We start from the raw sequence: 23,306 nt of genomic DNA, 5'->3' as shown, positions 1-23,306 counted from the left end.
AGCTTTACTGGTTGTGCCCGCGTGGTTAGGGCCTCCCACTTTTTGCACGAGCAGCTCCCCATCACTACCGAGCGGGTCTCGACCAGGCGCTGTCTTCAATCTCAGCCCGAGTGCGCCACGTGCACGTCTCCAACCCAGCATGGGAGCTCTTCCACTTCCAAAAGAGCTAGAGGTGCGTCGCGGTCACTCGCTCCACTCTCTCTGCAAGCATATTTTGGGGATGTGTGTGGGAGAGTGCCTACTAAAAGCAGGGGAAGAGACCGCGGGCACTGGCCCAGGAGCCGGTGCAGCTACGGTCCCCGGTAGAACGGCTGGCTCGGCGCCGAGAGCACCCAGCTGTTCCCGCCCCATCGGGCTGCAGCCGCGGTGGGGGATTGGCTGCGGAGGAGTGGCCCCGCCCCGCGCCCCGCTGGCGTCGGAGGAGGCGGAGCTTCTAGAGAGGAGGCGCGAAGGCTGGGCGTCTGGGCTGCTGGCGGGACGCACCTGGCCCGGGAGAGGTAGGGTTTGTTGGTTCCCGGCCCCGGGCTGCCGGACGGGGAGTAGCGGGCGTCGGGAGGCACTTGTGGAAACTGCACCCCTCATTTTCACTCCAGGGTGGGGGTGCGAATCTTCCCCCTCGGACGTTGTCGCTTGCTCTGGCCTGGGGGAAGAGCTAATAGTGCGGTTGGCGGCTGGGAGTGGACCGCAGAGACTGAATTCGTGCAGATGGGGAGAGCACTTTGTGCAGTATTGCGGGGCATTTTACGTGAAAAGACGCCTCTGCCATCTTCCTCCCTTCCGAAGTAGTTTGAAAACTTTTTAGCTTAAAAAACTGAAAGCGCTGTTGAGGCTAATGCAGTATGTTCTAAATCCACTACAAACCGTGGAGACTGAATGGACTCTCAGACTACCTGGTTACGGCCTCCGAGCCTCCAGGACTTCGTTTGTACAATGGGCTGATAATGACAAGTTCTGAGAATTTCCGTGAGGATTAAATGAGACTGTGCATTAGCCGTTTAGTTAGCATAGCACCTGGCAGGTCCTTAAAAGCATCCTTGAAAGATTTATGCTGGGCCTTGGAAGTGTTGTTGCCTGCTCAGTTCTAAAGCCCATAGACTTCCAGGGATTACCAGGAATTTGGGAGTAACACCTGTAGCCTGATTCTGCCCACAAACCTTTCTGTTTTTATTCATCAATACTTCAGCCTTTGAATTATCTTAATCACTGTTAGCTCAATTTAAATTTAGTTGCTACTAGAGCAGTTTCTTTCTACAGCTGGAAACAATTCAAAGCAGAGTTACTACGTTCTTTTAAAATTTAACGTTTTCATTTTTGTTTCTCCTGAAGTAAAGAAAAACATTCCTTCAGAATGATTTTGAAAAAACCAAGGCTTTGAGGTCACAGACCTGAATTACCCCAGTATCTTATAACCTTAATCAAATCATCTGATGCCCTTTTGCTTTGACCTTCCCATCAGTAAAATGGGACAGTATTACTCTGAAGCATCATAGAAAAGTGCCAGTGAAACCTATAAAAATAAGCACACTGGTTGCCATTTATTGAGCTCTTAATTCGTGGCAAGTGCTTTATCTCCCTTCACCCTTGTGATCTATGGCACTGACATTTGTTTATTTTACAGCTGATTTACAATGTTGTGTTAATTACAGCTGTACAGCGAAGTGGTTCAGTTATACACATGTACATTTTTGTTTGAAATATTCTTTTCCATTATAGTTTGTTTATTGAGTGTAGTTCCCTGTGCTCTACAGTTCAACCTTGTGGATCATCCATTCTATGTATAAAAGCTTACATTTGCTAACCCCGACCTCCCTCTGTCCATGATTCTGGTTCTGTTCCACAGATAGGTTCGTTTGTGTCATATTTTAGATTCTGCGTATTAGTGATACCCTATGGTACTTGTCGTTCTCCTTCTGCTTCCTTCACTTACTGTGATACTCTCCAGTTGTATCCATGTTGTTGCAAATGGCATTATTTCCTTCTTTTTAGTGGCTGAGCAGTACTCCAGTGTATATATATATGTACCACATCTTTTTTATCTGTTCATCTGTCTGTGGACATTTAGGATGTTTCCATGTCTTGGCTATTGTGAATAGTGCTGCTATGAACATAAGGGTACCTGTGTCTTTTTGAATTAGAGTTTTGTCTAGATAGATGCCCTGAAGTAGCATTTCTGGATCATATGGTAATTATATTTTTAGTTTTCTGATGCACCTTCGTATTGTTTTCCACAGTGTCTATACTAACTTACATTCGCACCAGTGTAGGAGGGTTTCCTTTTCACCACACCTTCTCCAGAATTTGTTATTTGTAGACTTTTAAAATTTTATTTATTTTTATTTTTGACTGCATTGGGTCTTCATTGCTGGGCATAGTGGACTTTTTCTAGTTGCAGTGAATGGGAGCTCGTCTCCAGTTGTGGTGCGTGGGCTTTGCATTGCAGTGGCTTCTGTTGTCGTGGCTCATAGGCTTAGTTGCCCCATGGCATGTGGGATCTTCCTGGACCAGGGATCAAACCTGTGTCTCCTGCATTGGCAGGTGGATTCTTAACCACTGGACCACCAGGGAAGTCCCGGTTATTTGTAGACTTTTTGATGATGGCCATTCTGACTGGTGTGAGATGGTACCTCATTGTAGTTTTGATTTGCATTTCTCTAGTAATTAGTGAGGTGGAGCATCTTTCCATGTGCTGGCATAGGTGTTGTGATTCCCATTTGACAGGTAAGACATGCCCAAGGTCGCTGGGCTGCACTCAGCTGCATCTGTTTTAACTCCACAGGTGGCCACTGTGCAAAGGCAGCTGTGGTTTTAAAGTTGCTCCTAGTACCTGTATTTTCTATTTGCTGTCATAACAAATTACCACTTGTTTAGTGGGTTAAACAACACAACCTACAATTCTGTTCATCAGAAGCCTGACACATGTGTCACTGGGCTAAAATCAAGGTGTCAAGAGGGCTGTATTCTTTCTGGAAGCCTCCGAGGAGAATCTGTTTTCTTGCCTTTCTCAGCTTCTAGAGGCCACCTGTTTTCTGTGGTTCATGGCCCTCTTCCTCTGTCTTCATAGCCAGCAACAGTAATTTGGTTCTCATATTGCATTGCTTTAGTCTTGCTTTTCTTGTCATGTCTGTTTATCTGACTCTCTTCTCTGCCTCCCTATTCCACTTTTAAGGATTCCCGTGATTACATTAGGCCCTTACAGATAATCCCTGTATTTTGAGGTCGGCCGATTAGCGACTTCAATTCCATCTGCAGCTTTATTTCCCCCTTGCCATGTAATTAACCATATTCATAGGTGTGATATTGTGATTCATAATAAATATATATTTGATCTTCATCTGGTTTCTGTCACTGAGCTTCTAAAATCCTTGGAATCTCCTAAATGAGGCAAGATGGGAAGGTGTCTTTTGTCATGTTGAGGTGACCTTAGCAAGCACCAGGTAACCCAAGGATGGGGGCTGACTGGTTAGAGGGTCAGAATTTACACTCATCTCTCCCACCGCCCCCCACCTCTGGGGATAGAAGAAGGGCTAATCAGTCATGCCTCTGCCAAGAGGCCTTCATAAAAACCCCAAAGTATGGACTCTGAGAGCTTCTGGGTTGGTGAACACAGTAGAACAGGGATCCCCAACCTCCAGGATCTAATGCCTGATGATCGGAGGTGGAGCTGATGTAATAATAGAAATTAAGTGCACAATAAGTGTAGTGTGCTTGAATCATCCTGAAACCACCCCTACCCTCCCATCCATGGAAAAATTGTCTTCCGTGAAACTGGTCTCTGGTGCCAAAAAGGTTAGGGACTGCTGCTGTAGTGATTTGGGGACAGTGGTGCACCTGGAGAGCATGGAAACTCTCTGCTCTTTCCCTATACCTTGCCCTGTGTATCTCTTCCATCTGCTACTCCTGAGTTATATCCTTTTAAAGTAAATGGTAATCTAGTAAGGAAGATGATTCTCTGAGATGTAAGCCACTCTAGCAAATTGGTGGAACCCAAGAAGAGGTTGTGGGAACCTCTGGTCTATAACTGGTCAGTCAGAAGCACAGCTGACCACCTGGGTTTGCAGGTGACTGACATCTGATGGAGTGGGGAGGGAGGTTGGCAGTCCTGTGGTACTGATACCTTAATCTGTGAAATTGATGCTATCTCTGGGTAGATAGTGTCAGAATCGAGTTGAATTTTAGGCCACCCAGCTGGTGTCCGGAGCATCACTTGATGGTGTGGGAAAACTGCTCCACTTACATTAGAATTGGTGACCAGAACCCTTAACAGGTCCTGGGGATTAGGATGTGGACCACTTTGCTGGGGGTGGGAACATTATTCTGCCTGCCACAGTACCTATTTGGCAATGTGGTGGTGACTGATCTGGCATTCCTCTAAAACTGTGGCTGGTTGGCTTTGCAGGAGATCCGGTTGGAAAGAAACTGCAGCATGTAAGTTGCTTCCTTTTGCTGATAAACAGGCCTCCTTCCACCCCGCAGCCTTCTCTTCCTCCTCCACCTGCCTTCTCCTGCCCAGAGTTTAGGAGTCAACCTCAGCATTTCTTGCCTGTTGATTTTGACCATCATGCTTATGCTCAGTCACTTCAGTCCTGTCCAACTCTTCGCAACCTCACGGACTGTAGCCAGCCAGGCTCCTCTGTCCATGGGGATTTTTCAGGCAAGAATACTGGAGTGGGTTGCCATTTCCTTTACCAGGAGATGTTCCCGACTCAGGGCTCGAACCTGCATCTCCTGTGTCTCCTGCGTTGCAGGTGGATTCTTTACAGCTGAGCCACTGGGGAATCTGCTTTAACTATTAAGGTTTAAAAAAGTCCAGTGGAGGGCTTCCTGGCTTGGAACCCGATTCTGGAAGGAGGATGGGAAACCCTCTGTCAGGAAGAGAGTATGGAGGCTTATGCAAGGCCCTGCTTGTTATGCCCAAACTCCTTTCACTGGAATTTGGCCTTGGGAGGTGCAATGCTAAGTCCTGCATTTGACAGGTCCTGGAGCAGCAGTGACTTCCGACCCTCTGCAAAAGTATTTGGGGAGAATGGCGTGTTGGAGGAGCAGAAATCTCCAAGTGAGTTAGCCTGGGGGGTGGTGTTTGGTGCTGGGACCCTCAGACCGTAACCTGGATCCCAGTTAATCTACTCAATTTCTGTTCAGGCGTGAAACCTGGCATCCACCCTATCTGCCTTTGCTCTAGTCAGCCCCACATTTCTTTTCACATGGTGGATGTATCTCCCTGCCACCCACAGTCACTGTTGCGTCAGTTGCTTCTCACCCCATGCTCTAATCCTTGCCTCTTTCCATTTCACTCTCCACCATCTCCAAAGTGGCACTGCTCTAAAACATAGATGTGTTGATACCAGCTCTCTGATTAAACCCTTCCCCTCCTCTCACAGCCAGCGGGTTCCCCTGAGAGCTGTGGGCAGCAGTCAGTGATTTCAGCAGTTGGCCTGGCCTGCCTTTCTTGCCCCGGCTTTTTCTGCTCACCCACATGCAGCGTTTGGTCTAGCTATTCCCCACCCCATGCAAACTCCCAAACAAGCCAGGCCTTTTCCTATGTCCATGGCTTTGCATGTGCTATGCCCTCTGCCTGGATTCTCTTCCACCTCTCTCCTACGTTAATCCCCTTCCTCACCTCCTTCAGCTGACTGTTAACTTTGAAACTTCACTAATACCCCATTGAAAGCACTGGATTCCTGGTGTGCTAATGACTTGGTGTCCTCCCTGCCTCTTCCGCCCCAGAGATTGCACTCCTGCCTTGAATTCAGTGATGTCCAAGGCCAGTGCTTAACTCGGAACCACTCCCATAATACTGGAAAGTGTTTGCTGACCCGTTGAATGCTATTTAACTATTTTTTGTTGGTGGAGGAGTAATGTTCGAAGGGGAATGTGTGTGTATGTTTTAACATTGAGAAAGATGCATCATTTATCTCATGTTCTAACTCCTCTAACTCCTCCAACCTTAACCTTACACCTGCCTTTTTTCTCTTTTTTGCTATTTTAGAATTCAAGAAAAGAGAGACAGAAGTGTACGTTGGCAATCTCCCACTGGATATCTCTGAGGTATGCCTCACTCTGTGCATGGTTGCCTCTCATCTTCTTTGGCTTCCTCCATATGACCTAAACCTGCCAGTAAGAATTTTACCAGTTTTAAAGGGTATTTTAGAGCTACGAATATGCAGGCAGTCACTAGTTGGTGACTAGGCTGACCACAGTCAGCTCACAGTTCGCCTTGGGCTTTCCCAGTTTTAGCGTGAAGCATCCTGTACCCAGCCATCCGTGTAGACCTGGGTGGGTGGCCACCCTCCTCATCGCTTGGAATGGAGGGCTGCAGTAAGGCCGCTTCCCTTTGGGAAGGGGGCCTTATGAGGGTTCAGTTGCTAATTCTTTGATCATAGGGAGCTGTGGGGTATCAGTCAAAAAACTATACTCATTTCACTTTGAAATGAACCAGTTCAGTCAGTAGCTGTGTGTTCAGAGAGTAGAATATAAACAGCCGTATTTGACCCCAGGAATCTTCCTGTCTATTTGGGGAGACCAGACCACCACACCTGAAATAATTATAGAACAACATAAATATTTAAAATTTGTAATAAGTACATTTGAACTACTGATGAAAAGAGAATGAAGGTGTAATCTCCTGATTTGAGGTATCCCCTGGCTTTTTTTTTTTTTTGGAGCATTTAAAATTTTTCACATTATGCAAAATAATGTGCCCGAGGCACTCTCAGCATGCTGAAAAATAAAGCATGCTCAAACTCAGTCTTAGATGAAGCATGAGAGAAACTGACTTTTGTGGAGTCCCTGCTGCATGTCACACATCTTTCAAAAATGTCCTGGTCTCATGCCCGCTTGCCAATTAGCTAAACTCAGTCTTCTCTGCCCAAGTCGTACTTTATTCCTTTTACACTGTTACAATATTTTAATCCTCAGATATGCTCCAGGAACTAGGCTAAATCCTTCATTAGTGTGGTTTTATTAAATTCTCATAATAGCTCTGCATGATGGGTGGTATCCCCATCTTGAAGATGAGGCAAATGAGGTTCTACGAGGTCCTCCTTAGCCAAGTATACGGACTCTGGGAGTGGTCAGCCAGGAGTTGAGTCCATGTCCACTGCCTGCAAGTACCAAACCACATAATTGATAAGATGTGTCAATAACTCACCATAAAAAGAGGTGGACCTATTAGATTTTTATCTGACAGAGAGGAAAATGGTATTGGAGCAGAGAGAGTGAATTCATTTTGACCCAGTGAGTTAAATCTTGTTGAGTCAAAGTGGATGTGTTGGGGGATGCTTGGCATCTGAGAGAAGGGGGGATTGGGACTATTCGCCTCCCCCTTGGCAGGCTGGTATAACCCGTTACTTGACGGTGAGATGAAGGCGGGAGCCCTGCAGTAGTTGGTGCGGTGGTCTGGGGCAGGCGAGGCGCTGAGCGGCTCTTCCTCCTCCCTGCAGTGGATCCTGTCTCACGGCCAGGCCCTGGGGGCTTGCTTGGCCCTGCTGACCACGCTGTGGTATAGGGCACCTTTGGTCCTTGCTCACTCCACTAGAAAGCAACAGCCTTCCCCACAGTGGTTTCTTCCAGCATACAAACAGAGACTAGCCTCCTAGGAGAGGAAACACTTGAGCTAAAGAAGGAGGATTTTAAAAAGAAATGTCTGATTTTAACATTAATGCCTGCCTTGTCGAGAACTGTGAAGTGAGTATCTGAGACTTTTACCTTCTTGCACACCAACAGACTAGCCTGCGGCAGTTTCATGGTTGTTGGTAGAAGATGAAAGTCGTGGATCAGAGATGACAGATGAATTATTACTCATAACAATAATAGTAGCTAGCATTTTATGTTATTAACATTTTTTATTGAGAGATAAATCACATACCAAAAAATTCACTATTTTACAGCATAAAATTCAGTGGTTTTTAATATATTCACAAGGTTACACAGCCATCACCATTAATTCCAGAATATTTTCATCACCTCGCAAGTAAATCTCATAATCATTTGCAGCCCTTCCTCCTCCTCTCTTCCTCCAGCCCCTGGCAGCCACTAATCTGCTTTCTGTCTCTATGGATTTGCCTATTCTAGATATTTTATGTAAATAAAGTCATACAATGTCTTTCACTTAGCATAATGTTTTCAGGGTTCATACATTTTATAGCATGTCTCAGTACTTCATTCCTTTTTATGACTACAGTATTTATATGGATATATGTCACCGTTTGTTTATCCATTTATCACTGGACATTTGACCTGTTTCCACTTTTTGGCTTTTATGAAAAATCTTAACCTGAACATGGGTGTGCAAGTTTCTGTGTAAATGTATGTTCCGGTTGTCTTGGGTATATACCTAGGAGTGAAATTACTGGGGTCACATGATAACTCTGTGCCAAACTGTTTTCCAAAACAGCGGTACCATTTCACATTCATACCAACAATGTGTGGGGATTCCAATTTCTCCACTTCCTGGCCCAAAACTGTTATAGTCTGTCTTTTTGATTTTTGCCATCTAGTAGATGTGAAGTGGTATCTCATTGTGTTTTTGATTTGTGTTTTCATAGTAATTAATGAGCATCTTTTCATGTGTTTATTGTCTCTTTGTATATATCTTCTTTGGAGAAATATTTTTTAGATCCTTTACCCAGTTTAAAATCAGTTTATCTTTTTTATTATTGAGTTGTAAGATTTCTTTATATATTCTGGATACAGGTCTCTTAGCAGATACATGATTTGTAAATATTTTCTCCCATCAGTTGTGTTTTATTTTGTCTGTAGTATCCTTTGAAACACAAATGTTCAATTTTGATGCATTCCAATTTTCCATTTTTTTCTTTGGTTGCTTTAGGTGCCATATCTAAGAATCTATTGCCTAATCCAAGGTCACAAAGATTTACATGTATTCATTCTTCCAGGAGTTTTGTAGTTTTTGCTCTTATATTTAGGTTTGTAATCCTTTTTAAATTTATTCTTGCCTGTGGTTTGAGGTCAAGGTCAATTTCATTCTTTTGCATGTGTATATCCAGTTGCCCCAGCATTATTTGCTAAAAATAAATTTTTCCCCACTGAATTATTTTGGCACTCTTGTTGCAAATCCATTGACCATAAATGTAGCAGTTTATTTCTGGAGTCTCTTTCTAGTCCATTGATCTGTATGTCTATCCTTATGCCAGTACTGCACTTGCGTATTGTAGCTTTGTGGTAAGTTTTGAAATTGATCTCACACTTAACTCTTGAACCCAGTGGTTTGCATTCTCCCCTCACCAGTTTTCTGAAACTGGTCTTGTTGAGTATATGAGTAACCTTCATGATGCCAATTGGATTTAAAATCTTCAGATGCCTCTGTTTCCTTAATTATGATAGATTGGATAACCTCAAAGCCCTCGTCCAAGAAAATACTTGGAAACAGAAGCTAAAATATAAGAAATGCCACTTTAAACTTTATTTTGTATTCGTGTATACAGCTGATGAGGGGCTTCCCTGGTGGCTCAGAGGTAAAGAATCTGTCTGCAATGCCGCAGACCTGGTTTCCGTCCCTGGGTCAGGAAGATCCCTTGGAGGAGGGCATGGCAGTCCACTCTGGTACTCGTGCCTAGAGAATCCCATGGACAGAGGAACCTGGCAGTGTGCAGTCCTTAGGATGGCACAGAGTTGGACACGACTGAAGGGACTAAGCAGCAGCAGCAAGGCTGATGAACAAACGATGTTGTGATAAGCTTCAGGCGAACAGCGAAGGGGCTCGGCCATACAATACATGTACCATTGTCCCCCAAACTCCCCACCCGTCCCACTGCCACATAGCACTGAGCAGAGTTCCGTGTGCTGTACAGGAGGTCCTTGTTGGGTATCTGTTTTAAATATGGCAGTGTGTACGTATCCATCCCAAGCCCCTAATTATCCCTTTTCCCCCATCGTCCCCATCCCCTCCCCAACCCTGGCAACCATAAGTTTGTTGTCTAAGTCTGTGGATCTCTCTTTTAAGTTCATTTGTATCATTTCTTTTTAGATTACACATATAAGGGATGTCTTAGGATATTTCTCTGTCTGGCTTACAGAGCTGCAGTGAATATTGGGGTGCAGGTATCCTTTCAGATCATGTTTTTCTTCAGATATATGCCCAGGAGTGGGATTGCAGGGTCACACAGTAGCTCTATTCTTAGCTTCTCTATAGTGGCTGTATCAATTTACATTCCAACCAACAGGGTAGAAGGGTTCCCTTCTCTCCATACCCACATTATTGTTTGTGGATTTTTTGATGATAGACTTTCTGTCTGGTGTGAAGTGATATCTTGTCGGACTCTTTGTGACCCCATGGACTGTAGCCCCACCAGGCTCCTCTGTCCATGGAATTCTCCAAGCAAGAATATTGGAGTGGGTAGCCACTCCCTTCTCCAGGGGATCTTCCCAACCCAGGGATCTCAAACCTGGATCTCCTGCATTGAAGGTGGATTTTTTTTTTACCATCTGAGCCACCAGGAAAGCCCCAATAATTAGAGATGTTGAACATCTTTTCATGTGCCTCTTGAGAAATGCCACCTTAAAATACGTAGCTGACTCCTAAGAAAGTAAGGAAAATTAAGAGGGCCCCAGATAAGCAATAACTTGAAAACTAGGAGAATCCAGTCAATTCCCTAGGGTCTGTGCGTACCTCAAAACCTAAAGATTGGATTGGATTATAGCAGCCATGTCAGGGTAGGAGATGACACTCGGGGCCTATGTGAGGAGGGGCGTGGTAATCGACATCCCTGCAAAAGCAGGATGGTTGAAGGGCTGGCCCCTCAGTGAAAGTGTGAACCACAAAACTTTGCTTATTGGCCCAGGGTGGTGTTGAGAAAGTTAATCTGACTTGGCCAGGATCTGAGGCTGGTAGGGTAAACAGTCTCCCTAAGAACATATAACAGTAGGCCTGATTTCATGTGAATTGTGGCTTAAATTCATATTACTTACATGGTCTGGGAACCTTCAAGCTAAAATTTAACTTTTAATAAAGTTAAAAGCCCAATTTACAGAAAAACATTTGAACTGTGTGTGGAAGGAAACTTCCAAAATCTGATAAAGAGTATCCACAGAAAATACACAGAAAACATTGTCACTTGGGAAACAGGTATTTTAAAATCAAGAACAAGACACTAGTGCCTCTTATCATTTCTGTTTAACATTTTATGCAATCCCTTAGCTAGAGCGAGTGAGAAAATAAAAAAGTGAGAGGTGTAAGAATTGGAAAGGAAAAAACTAAGTCATTATTTGCAGATGATTGTCGAAGTTGAAGCTCAGAAGACTCTTGGATATGCTAGAATTATTGATAGTTAAGGTGGTTGAATATAAGATAAATATACAAAAGTCAATTGTATTTCTATACAGAGGAAAAGTTACAAAGTGCTAGAAATTAATAAAAGTTGTGCAAGACATAGAAACAGAAAATTAGGCTTTACTGAAAGACATTAAGGAAGACCTCAACAAAGAGATGGATAAGAATCAATTTTATGATCCTTAGATTGATATATAGATTCAATACCATTGTGATCAAAATACCCAAAGGATTTTCAAAAAGCTTGACAAACTGATTCTAAAATTTACATGAAACAGAACATGTCCCATGAATAAATGTACCTTTTTTGAAGAGGAAGAATAAGGGAGACAGAGTAAATTTTCCACTATAATCATGATGACCTTGATGTGGATGCATTGCTAATTGTCAATGTATGAAACATCAAAAGTCCAGAAATAGACCTACACGTATATGAAAACTTGGTGTGTATAATCAGGTGGCATTGCAGATGAGTTGGGAAAGAAGGGACTATTCAGTAAACTGGTTCTGAGATGTTTATTTATCCATACAAGAAAAATGAAATTGGACCTTTACATTAGAACATAAACTGAATGGATTCTAGATGGATTAAGGACTTAACAGTGTATAGCAAATGCAATACTTAGGGACACAACTTTGATAGCTTTCCCTTTGAGATCAGGAACAAGATATGAATACCAGCTATTGCTATTTCTGTCAACATTGTACTGGTGGTCTCGGTCAGTGCAGCAGGCAAGGAAAAAGAAAGACACAAGAATGGGAAAGGCGGAGATAAGTATCACTGGTGCAGGTGATATGATTGTGGTAGTAGAAAATCCTGACCAGTTATCTGTATTCCCAGCTTGTACCTTGCCCATGAACTCTGAACTTGTCTATTCAGTTGCCCGAGTCCTTATCTCTACTTGGGCAACTAATAGGCATTTCAAACTTGATGTGTCCAGCCTGCTCCTCCCACGGTCTTCCTCATCTCAGTAAATGGCCCAAAACCTGGGAAATATTCTTGTTTCATATCTCACATGTTTTTTCACACTTCACATTCAATCTGTCAGCGGGTATAAAAATACACCTAGAATCAAACAGTCTTTTGCATCAGAAGGGAGGAAGAGAATGGAATATCTCTTTAAATTTGCCAAAATAAACAGTGGAAAGATAAAAAGGGAATAAAGATGGTGACCTCTGGGGGAGGGAAGGAAAAATGATAGAAGGGAGATGGAGGCACAATTTATTTTATTTATTTATTTAAAAATGTAAAATTAATTTTTACTGGAGTGCGGTTGCTTTACAGGGTTGTTTCTGCCATGCAGCCAGGCGCATCAGCTCTGTGTTTCCATGTGTCCTCTCTTTTTGGAGGGACAGTTTCTGAATTTACCTTGTGGTATTGTTTTGACTTTAAAGTACATGGATGTTTTCATAATTAAGAGAGTCAAAATGATCTATTAAAAAAGCACTCCCTAAAAACTGAAAACAAACTAGTGATATAATTAGTTTGGTGTCAGAGAACAGAATTATTCAAATTGACCTTAGAATGTGATATTTTGACTGTGTATCCTCAGTAGGATACATTATAAGCATAAAAAGAACTGCAAAGAAGTCTTAGACTTTGCTCAATAAGTTTGTTGTCTGTAGTAACCCTGGTATTATTTGAACCTGTTATATATTTTAAAGTAGGATATAATAACTAGTATTGTTAGGAATAAAGATTTTCAGCATAAGATAAATAAAAACCATCTGTAGCTCTATAGGAATTAGAATCCATGATTACAATGATTATTTTCCCTTTCAAAGATGCGTATCTCCTAATTCTGCTGGTTGAAATACCTTGCTGCTCTTAACCCAGTGGCAATAAGATCCTAGATTGCTCACTTTAAATACCATTCCCCACTGAAAGGAACTATACCTTCTTAGATTCCAGGTTTGGAGCTGTTATGTGCCGGAAAGCTAGAAACCTCTGAAAGGCTATTAGGTTTGATTGAAGGGAAGGGAGAAGTTGTAATTAGAGGTGAGGTACTTTTTCCTTGGAGCTATGTGCTGGAATGTTTACAGATGTAGTGATGAGGTGATGAGATTTGTTTCAGAATAGCCTAATGGCAGGAAGAGGTATAGATGAAATCAGAGTGTCCCTGAGTTAATTTTTTTTCCAGACAAGGCTTTACTGCAGCATGAAGGAGCAAAAACAAGGAACAGGTGCCCTTATTTGCTCCCTTTTTTTTGAATTGAGAATTAAGGCTGATAGGTATATAGGAATTTGTTATACTGTTTTCTACACATGTTTAAACGTTTCCAAATAAAAAGACATAAGAACAAGCAAAAAGAGGATCCCGTGGGCCAAAAATGGGACAATTTATGTTTCAAAAATACTGACTACCTTTGATTAAAACTTACTAGTGATAAAAAGCAATAATTTGTAGTGATACCTAAAGAAATATTGGACACATTGAAGATAGCAAGAAATAGTTCAGTAATATAAAATCTGTTAATTAAAGGAAAAGGTTAATTGTTTATCTTGCTTTTCCAACACCAGTGCCATTTCAGGGCAAATGAATAACACTAGTGAATGAGAGAAAGTTCTTTACAGAGGAACTCTAGCTCATAAATGCAGAGGAAATGGTTGAAAATCATCATTTTGCAAATCTTAATACCTGTTTCAGACAGTGGTTATCAGAGCATAGTAAATTCATTAGATAAAATATTGATGGGCAGTTTTATAATGAAAGGATCAGGCTGTCTTAACCATTGTGGAGTCTTAACCATTGGATCGCCAGGGAAGTCCCTGTCTGAGTTTGTTGATTAATTTAGCGTCGCCTAAAGTGAGATATGCAGAGTACATCATGAGAAACGCTGGGCTGGAAGAAGCACAAGCTGGAATCAAGATTGCCGGGAGAAATATCAATAACCTCAGATATGCAGATGTCACCACCCTTATGGCAGAAAGTGAAAAGGAACTAAAAAGTCTCGTGATGAAAGTGAAAGAGGAGAGTGAAAAAGTTGGTTTAAAGCTCAACATTCAGAAAACTAAGATCATGGCATCTGGTCCCATCACTTCATGGGAAATAGATGGGGGAAACAGTGGAAACAGTGGCTGACTTTTATTTTTTTGGGCTCCAAAATCACTGCAGATGGTGATTGCAGCCATGAATAAAAGACACTTACTCCTTGGAAGGAAAGTTATGACCAACCTAGATGGCATATTAAAAAGCAGAGACATTACTTTGCCAACAAAGGTCCGTCTGGTCAAGGCTATGGTTTTTCCAGTGGTCATGTATGGATGTGAGAGTTGGACTGTGAGGAAAGCTGAGCGCTGAAAAATTGATGCTTTTGAACTGCGGTGTTGGAGAAGACTCTTGAGAGTCCCTTGGACTGCAAGGAGATCCAACCAGTCCATTCTAAAGGAGATCAGTCCTGGGTGTTCATTGGAAGGACTGATGCTGAAGCTGAAACTCCAGTACTTTGGCTACCTCATGTGAAGAGTTGATTCATTGGAAAAGACCCTGATGCTGGGAGGGACTGGGGGCAGGAGGAGAAAGGGACGACAGAGGATGAGATGGCTGGATGGCATCACCGACTCGATGGGCATGAGTTTGAGTAAACTCTGGGAGTTTGTGATGGACAGGGAGGCCTGGCGTGCTGTGGTTCATGGGGTCGCAAAGAGTCGGATACGACTGAGCGACTGAACTGAACTGAACTGAACTGAAAGTGAGACAGCCACGTACAAGTCTCCTAAAGTGATGTCATATTATTGAAGATCTCACACCATCTATAAAGTATTCTAGCCAAAAATGTAAATAATAACCTATATGTGAAAGCTCCATGGCTAACTTCTAGTCTAAAGGAAACAGGGGTGGGGATAGAAGATCAAGTTAAATGCTTACAATAAGGAAGCAGTACTCTTGTCTACAGAATAGCTGACCTGGTATATGTTACAAGTCAAAGTCATGGAAAAATTAAAGCAGGGAGATCTGATATAAAGACGTTTAGAAGAGACCTAAGAGAAATGATGACCAAACAGGATAAGTAGACCTTGTTCTGACCCTGACTGCGACAAAACAACAGTTAAAAGATATTTTTGAGACAGTTGATGACATTTGCGTATTAGTTGTTTGTAGTTTGATAAGTCACCTCTCTGACTTAATATGTCTGCTTAATATAATCACCATTGAACTCACCATGCACATTTCTCATTGATTTTAATTGATTATCTGTCTTTCCTAAGTAACATCAGTCCCAGGAGGGACTTCCCTGGTGGTCCAGTGGCTAAGACTCCACACTCCCAGTGCAGGGGGCCTGGGCTCATTCTCTGGTCAGCGAACTAATCCCACATGTTCCAAATAAGACTTCTCATGCTGCAAGGAAAATCGGAGATCTGTGTGCTGCAACTAAGACCTGGTGCACCCAAAGTAACAAATAAGTAATAGGTGGAAACTAAGAGCCTATTATACAGAGTGATGTAAGTCAGAAAGAGAAAAGCAAATATTATATACTTGCACGTATATATGGAATCTAGAAAGATGGTACTGATGAAATCATTTTCAGGGCAGCTGTGGAGACACAGAACAGACTTATGGACCCAGGGAGGCAGAGGAGAGAGGAAGGAGAGGGTGGGAGGTATGGAGAGAGAAACATGAACGTGTACATGAGCATAAGTAAAATAGACAGCCAGTGGGAATTTGCTGCATGACCCAGGGAGCTCAAACCAGGGCTCTGTTACAACCCAGAGGGGTGGGATGGGGAGGGAGGTTCTGAAGGAGGGGGCATATGTTTACCGGTGGCTGATTCATGTTGAGGTTTGGCAGAAACCAACACAATTCTGTAAAGCAATTATCCTTCAGTTAAAAAAGTAAATAAATTTAAAATTAAAAAAAAAAAAGGTCAGCCCCAGGAGGGGAGAGACTTTGGGTACCCTGTTCATGGCACAAAAGACATTTGCTAGCACAGAGTAGGCACTTAATAATCATTTGTTGGATGAGTTAGAGGAAGTGGACAGTGAGTACAGACAAGTTTTTCAAGGATTTTTGTAATAAAGAAGGATAGGAAGCGGGGTGGGAGCAGGAGGGGGTTGTAAGGTCAAAGTTGTTACGTGTCTTTAAGTATTTAGATAGCAAATATTAGAGCTCATTTGTATACTCATCCAGTGGGGAGGGTAGTTAATGCAGGAAAAAGAGGAGATCGTTTAGTATGCAAGGCCTTGAGAAGGTTAAGAGGGGTTGTCTGGAGCAAGGACAGGTCTTCTCTGTAGAGGGGTGCACACGGGTATGGGGCGGCTAACTGATGTGGTGGCAGGGGGTGGGTGTTCGTTTTGATTGCTTGTCTCTTCTCAGCAAAGAATCGGGGTTATCTGCTGAGTAGAAAGAGGGCAAGGAAAGTCTGAGTGGAGAAGTAGACTGTGGTAGTTTTGTTTGGGAGGCTGGCGGTTGATGATTAGGAATACGTATAGGATTGCCAGAAGCACTGAACAAGGAAATGACTGCAGTCAGTGATCAACCACAGTGGAAAGAGGAAGGCGGGGGCCGGTGGGGCGGGGCGGAACGGATGGCCAGAGAGTCAGGATAGGGTCGGCAGTTTGCGGGATGGCGGGAAAGTGGCACAGTTTGAAGGATCACAGCCCCAGAGAATAGAACTGGGGAACTAGAGGTGTGAGAAGGACGGGTGGTTAGAGAGCAGGGACTCGAAGTTGCCCTTTGGAGGTAGGCAGTCTGGTAATAGTGGGGTCCAGGGTGTGTCCTGGGAGGAAGGGAGCTCAGGTGACGGGGATACCGCTGTTGTCCTTTCTCTCCTCTGTGTTTTCTCTTCTCGATGACTTTTATCATTTCATGCATTTTAAAAAAATGTACCTGTGTTGGCACATACATGCAATGCCAATAAACATTCAGATGCTTAGCTTGTATCATAGGAAACTGCTGGTACTTGACCAGTTTTCATCTGCAGAAATGTCAAATCACATGGCTCAAATTAAGTGTTTCCCAGTTTTTGCCACTTTCTTTTCTTTCTTTATTTTCGACTGTGCTGGGTCTTTGTTGCGTTGCATGGGCCTTCTCTAGTTGCATCGAGCGGGGGCTACTGTCTAGTTTCATTGTGCAGACTTCTCATGGTGATGGCGTCTCCTGTTCTTGAGCATAGGCTCTCGGTGCTCAGGCTTCAGTAGTTGCAGCTCCTGGTCTCCAGAGCAGGGGCTCAGTAGCTGTGGCAGATGGGCTTGCTCCATGGCATACAGGGTCTCCCCCAACCAGGGATCGAACCCATGTCCCTGGCGTTGGCAGGCAGATGCCTATCCACCATGCCACCAGGGAAGTCCTTTCGCCGCTTTAAACAGCTTCAGTGCACTGGCTTGTACGCATGTCTACATGCCTGTCTCTAGGACCTCACCTGGGCGTGGGGCCAGAGCCACACGGTGCACACGGCTTGACCAGGAGGGGAGAGAGGCCTCCACTCCCGCCAGCAGCGTCAGCAGCAGGATTCCTTTATCCTTACCAACACCAGCGTGGTGGTGTCCAGCTGCTGAATTACTGCTGTCCGGTGGATGTGGAATCATTTAGCCTGCAGGTGACTGCCATAACCTCCTGCCTGTCTGGCACGAAGTCAGTAGGTCCATAAATGCTCGTGCCATAATTATTGGCAGGCTGCAGTAGATGTTTTTTGTAATGATTGATTGAAAGGAGTATATTAATAAGCAAAATAGGTTATGAAGCGGAGGATACTTTATGATCCCTTAATCTATGTATAGTGCTCATGTTTTGGTGGTAAGATTATGGGTGATATCTCTATTTTGCTTATCTGTATTTTTAAACTTTTCTATAATAAACATTTAATGCTTTTATAATTAAAATATCCTAATAACTAATTTTCATTATTTAAAGATACCCTAAGGGATATGAGGCAATTTTAGCTTAATGTACTAAGCTTCCTGTCAAATCTATAGTAAAAAAATTTTTTTAAATAAACAAACTGAACTATTAAGGGGCAGAAAAATAATGTCATAGGTTATGCCTTTAGATTTTCGTAGTTCCTAATGCTAACTATCAATAAGAACAACATCTGCTGCTAGGATGACCTCACTGATAGCACTGATTGATGAACCACGGATGAACAGATGTCAGCAGGTTTCTTTTGTATGTGTATGTGTGTGGTAGTGGTGGTGGTTCTTCTCTCTTCTTTCTCTCAAGCACATTTTCTGAAAATCAGTGCTTCCTGAATCAGTTTGATACCAGGGAACAGTAGTTTTTGACCTTGGCTGCATATTGCCATCATCTTTTAAAAAATATTGATAAAAATACTGCTTTAATCTCAACCTTGGAGATTCTGATTTTGTTCATCTGGGGTGGGCCAGGCATCACTCTGGTAGGTAGTTTTTTTAAAAAAAAAATGTGACTTTCCAGCTGAATCTTATATGCAGTCAGAATTGAGGATCATTGCTATAGGAGAAGGGTTTGCCAAGTTTTCCGTAAAGGGTCAGATGCGTGCATGCTAAATCACTTCAGTCATGTTTGATTCTGTGTGACCCCATGGGATAGCCCACTAGGCTCCTCTGTCCACGGGATTCTCCGGGCAAGAATACTGGAGTGGGTTGCCGTGCCCTTCTCTAGGGGATCTTCCCAACCCAGGGATCAAACCTGCCTCTCTTACATCTCCTGCATTGGCAGGCAGATTCTTTACCACTAGCACCACCTGGAAAGCCCCAAAGGGTCAGATAGTAAGGTTTTATGCTTTGCAGGCCATATGCCTCTGTTGCAGATACTCTGCCACTGGGGCATGAAAGCGGCCATGGAGAACACATAAATGAATGTGCGTGGCTGCACTCCAATAACATTTAGAAAAAGGGTGGTGGGTTGGATTTGGCCCAAGGCTGTGGTTTCCTGACACCTGCTATTGAAGGTACAAAAATATGGGAGCTTTCTCTTATTTTATTTCATCATTTTTTCATTGATTTATTTTTGGCTGTACCACACGGCTTTTGGGATATTAGTTCTCTGACCAGGGATTGAATCCATGCTTTCGGCAGTGAAAGCACAAGAGTCCTAACCACTGGACCACAAGGGAATTCTCTCTTTTAATAACAGGAAAATCTGGCCAGAAGAAAGGTATCGTTTTGCATGATATCATGAAAAGAATGCAGTATTTGAGGTTAGAAGCCTTGAATTCAAATCTTGACTCTCAATTAGCTGTGTAATCTTTTTTTTTTTTTTTTTAGCTGTGTAATCTTAAGGCAGTCACTTAATCTCGATGGTCTTTATTTTATGCATTTGAGAACGAGGACAATAATAATACACACTTCCTAGGGTAGTTTTAAAGATCAAATGGAATAAGGCATATGATAGTGCTTTATAAACTGAAAATCCTAAGCACATATTGCTTGTTCTCACAAATTGCTTGTTGCTCAGCATCCTGTAGATTCATGTGTAATAAACATTAAATATTTAAAAGTAAAAGCAAATTAGAAAATTTGAATTTAAATGTAATATAAATATGAAGACTCGGAAAAACGAGCTATACATTATGCATTTCTCTTCCCTTGCCAACAAAGTGACTTTAGATTGGTAATAACAGAAGATGGTATAAATATACATTTTCCCAAAGTAGAATTTTCTCAGGGAACATTGGTTTTCATCACAGGTGTGGGATTTGTAGTGGGAACGGCCAGTGGGGAAGCTGGGGAAGGAGGAAGGGTAGGTGCAGGTAGGAGTCGACAGGGAGGCCTGAGGGGAAGCTACGGCCCTGGGCAGCACATCCGTGACCTGCAGGAATGCGTTTTCAGCAGAGCAGGAACAGCGGCCAAGCTGCAGCCAGGAGGGAGTGGGCGGGGAGGAAACGGAGGCAATAGGCGGACGCAGCTCTTTCTACACATTTGGCAGAAAAAGAGAAAAAATAGGGTGTCGCTCAAAAGGGCATCAGGGTTGGGTAGATGTTATCTCAAAAAAGGGAGGGCAGTCATGGTTGGAGCCCAGGGGTGGGAGTGGGACTAGGATCCGGGGGAGAGGGAGCCAGAGGGCAGACAGGAGGGACAGTTGAGAATTAGATGGAGAGATGTCCAGGGGAGGTGATCGTATCCCCAGGCGGTAGAGGCCTGGCTGCCGTGAGGAAAGTTGGGGTGGTTGGTAGGGGTGGGGAGCCTTACAGAGCAGGCATGGCAGACAGCTCCATCAGCAGCTGACCAGAGATGAGCGTCCTCCCTCTGTGCACTGCCCCCTCTGGACTTTACTTTTACTCTTAGACGCCACTCTGCCCTGTCGTTTAAACAGAGATCATGCATTTATGAACTCTAAGCTCCTTGAGTGCACAACTTATGTCAAGTTCAAATTCACATCTCCTGTAACACTTGGCATAAGACTTGTGGGTAGCTCATGTTTACTGTCGGACATTTCAGGAAAGAAATGAAGGGAAGTTGCCATGAATACAGGACTGAGTCAGCAGACTCAATTAAAAATGCCTTCCTAATAAATTAAAAGTCACTTCCACCTGGGAGCCCACCCTGACCACTTCTTTTCTCTCCAAATTTGGGTTAGATACCCAGACTGTGTTTTCCCAGAGGCATCTGTACTTCCTCATGGAATTTCACATCCTCTGGTAAAACGACCTGTTTACTTGATTGTCTTGTTAGTGCCCCACGTCTGTTGAACTGCAGTTGAAGGCAGCGCTTACATCCTGCTTGTCTCTGTATTTGCTTCACTGAGCACAAAGCCTGGCACACTCAGCACGTCATTGGTTCTCATTAAGTATTTGTTCAGCTGATTACAGCCTAACGGGCTGGGGATCTGCAACCTTGAGAACCAGTTGCCAGTTTTCGGGTCTCTCTCTCTCTCTTTTAAACCCTGCCATTGTAGGAGGAGATTCGGTGCCTTCTAAAGGACTTCAGCCCTCTCCATGTCCACAGAGTCCAGAATGGCTGCAAATGGTAATGACCGTTCTTCCTTTGTTTTCTTTGGGAAGCAACTCCTTTCCTCTTTGTCCATTTTGCTGATGCACTGATCCTCAGACCAGCTCAACAGCTCCCAGAGCCCCGCCCATTGTGACTCGGCAGAGGGACATGTGGGAAACCCCCTTTCCACATTCAGCCCTCGCCTCGGCAGCTAATACTGCCTTATCCATACAACCTTGGGTTAGAAGTCCAGAGCCCTGGGTTTACTTTTGGTCTTGTCCTTTCCCTGTTTTCTGACTCGAAGCAAGTTAGTGAACCTCCCTCAGCCTTGGTTGCCACTGAAATCTGGATATTTTTCCTTTCTTATGTTCAAGGCAGTAAAAGGACTTTGAACCTCCGTGGGGAGCAGTATGAAGGAAACCCAGAGCCATGCCCTATGGCATGTGGTGAAAGGGTCAGCGCATGTCTCCCGGCCCCCAGGAACCCCAGGGCCAGCTCCCCCACTGCCCAGCCCAAACCTGGGTGTCATGGTGGCCTCCGTGTGTGTTAGGAGTGGCCCAGCCTCTCTCCTGTCCCCGCAGAGGGGAGAGGAGACCATTCCTCGGCTCGGGACCCTCCTGCGGCTCTGTTTCAGCTGGGCTCAGAACTGCCGTCTCCTTCCTTTGCAGCTTCGCATTCGTAGATCTGGGCTCCATGCAGAAAGTGGCACTTGCCATCCAGGCACTGAATGGGAAGCTCTTCCACAAGCGAAAACTATACGTGAATTCCAGCAACAGGTCTCCCAAGAGGACCCCTGATGTGACCAAGCGGCCCCAGGAGCTGCTGGTAGGTGCCTGGCCTCTCCACTCTCAGGGTTCTGTGGTCACTTTTTTTTTTTTTAATTTTTATTTGTTTAGTTTTGGCTGTGCTGGGTCTTTGTTGCTACATGGGGCTTTTCTGTTGTTGCGGCAAGCGGGGGCTCGTCTCTAGTTGCAGTGCACGGGCTTGGCATTGCAGTGGCTTCTCTTGTTGTGTGGTGGGCTCTAGGGCACATGCGGGCTCAGTCGTTTCAAGCTCTAGAGCACAAGCTCAGTAGTTGTCGCACATGGGCTTTGTTGCTCCTTGGCACATGGGCTCTTCCCAGACCAGGAATCAAACCTGTGCCTCCTGCGTTGACAGGCTGATTCTTTACCACTAAGCCACCAGGGAAGCCCATCTGTGGTCACTTTTCAGAGCTTAGACGACTCTGCTTTCTGTCCTCTCTTTCTGTCCCATCTTACAGTGGGCAAAACAGGGGCTGGGATGAAATTACAGAACTTTATGACTTTAACAGTCAGGAGCAAGGTTGGTATAGAAAACCTGGAACTTTGAAATGAAAGGAAGGCTGTATTCTTGGCAAGGACAAAAAGGGTTATTGGGCAATTCAGTCAGGGCTTTTTCCACCTGGGTTATTGAAATTGAGGTTTTTACTTGTTTAACGCAGCAAACAATTGTATCTGTTGTTTGCATAGCCTATTCTGGATGCTGGTGTGGAAGGTAAGGAAGACAAAAGTGAGTAAAACCTGATCCTTCCTGGCGGGAAGACTAGTATGAGGGCTGGGAAGGTGAGAGTTAATGGTGGGGCAGTGGCTGGTGGGGGCTTCCTTTGTGGACAGAGAAGAGAAGGCCCATGACTAACCTCCAGGAGCTTCCTTCCAATGGTTTTTTTTTGAGCTTCCCTCCAATGAAGCAGGCTCTATGTAGGTGAAGGTTAACCAGAAGCAGAGCTATTTCTCTCTCTTTGCTGTAGAAGACTTCAGGAGGTAGGGGGTCCAAGGATGGTATGGGAACTCCATGATGCTAACCAGGGTTCCAGGTGGGAAGAAGGGGAGAAGCAGAGGGTCCAGAGCCTGTGTTCTCATAAAAGGCACATTCTCAGGAGCCCTACCACAATTTTGCTTACATTTTGTTAGGGAGAACTGCAACTGGTGACCTTCAGTGAAAAGGAGGCTGGAAAATGTAGCTTTTAAAATAGGCACACTGTTGCTAAACTTGGGAATCTGTCAGCAAGGGAAGAGAGAATGCCTTTTGGCAGGCAATTAACAAGGTCAGCCAAGGCTGAAGAAGTTGGAGATGGGAGTTGAGAGGTGGCTTAGAATCTCCACAGTAAGAGTGCCAGAGGTGGCTCCCTTTGCTAGTTCCAAACTGTTTTTC

General features: G+C 44.0%; 1 protein-coding gene across 3 annotated transcripts in view; it reads left to right on the top strand.

Annotated features, from left to right (window-relative positions):
• Positions 1-52: 52 nt before the first annotated feature.
• The window catches only part of TDRD10 (tudor domain containing 10), a 52,004-nt gene continuing 28,750 nt past the window's right edge, over positions 53-23,306 (top strand). Inside the window, exons 1-6 of one of the 3 annotated variants that reach the window (XM_043455333.1) lie at positions 53-172; positions 4,397-4,425; positions 4,974-5,053; positions 5,987-6,045; positions 21,100-21,170; positions 21,803-21,959. In XM_043455333.1, the coding sequence (XP_043311268.1) occupies positions 140-172; positions 4,397-4,425; positions 4,974-5,053; positions 5,987-6,045; positions 21,100-21,170; positions 21,803-21,959 (429 nt within the window). In that variant the 5' untranslated portion in view covers positions 53-139. Of the gene's footprint in view, positions 173-378; positions 498-4,396; positions 4,426-4,973; positions 5,054-5,986; positions 6,046-21,099; positions 21,171-21,346; positions 21,589-21,802; positions 21,960-23,306 lie in introns of those variants that run through there. The other 2 variants (XM_043455338.1, XM_043455346.1) reach the window with 2 other exon arrangements.

The sequence above is a fragment of the Cervus canadensis genome, chromosome 2 (assembly GCF_019320065.1).
Source record: "Cervus canadensis isolate Bull #8, Minnesota chromosome 2, ASM1932006v1, whole genome shotgun sequence".
NCBI lineage: Eukaryota > Metazoa > Chordata > Mammalia > Artiodactyla > Cervidae > Cervus > Cervus canadensis.
The sequence above is the reverse complement of the archived record's forward strand: the minus strand, read 5'-3'. Positions and strand labels throughout refer to the sequence as shown.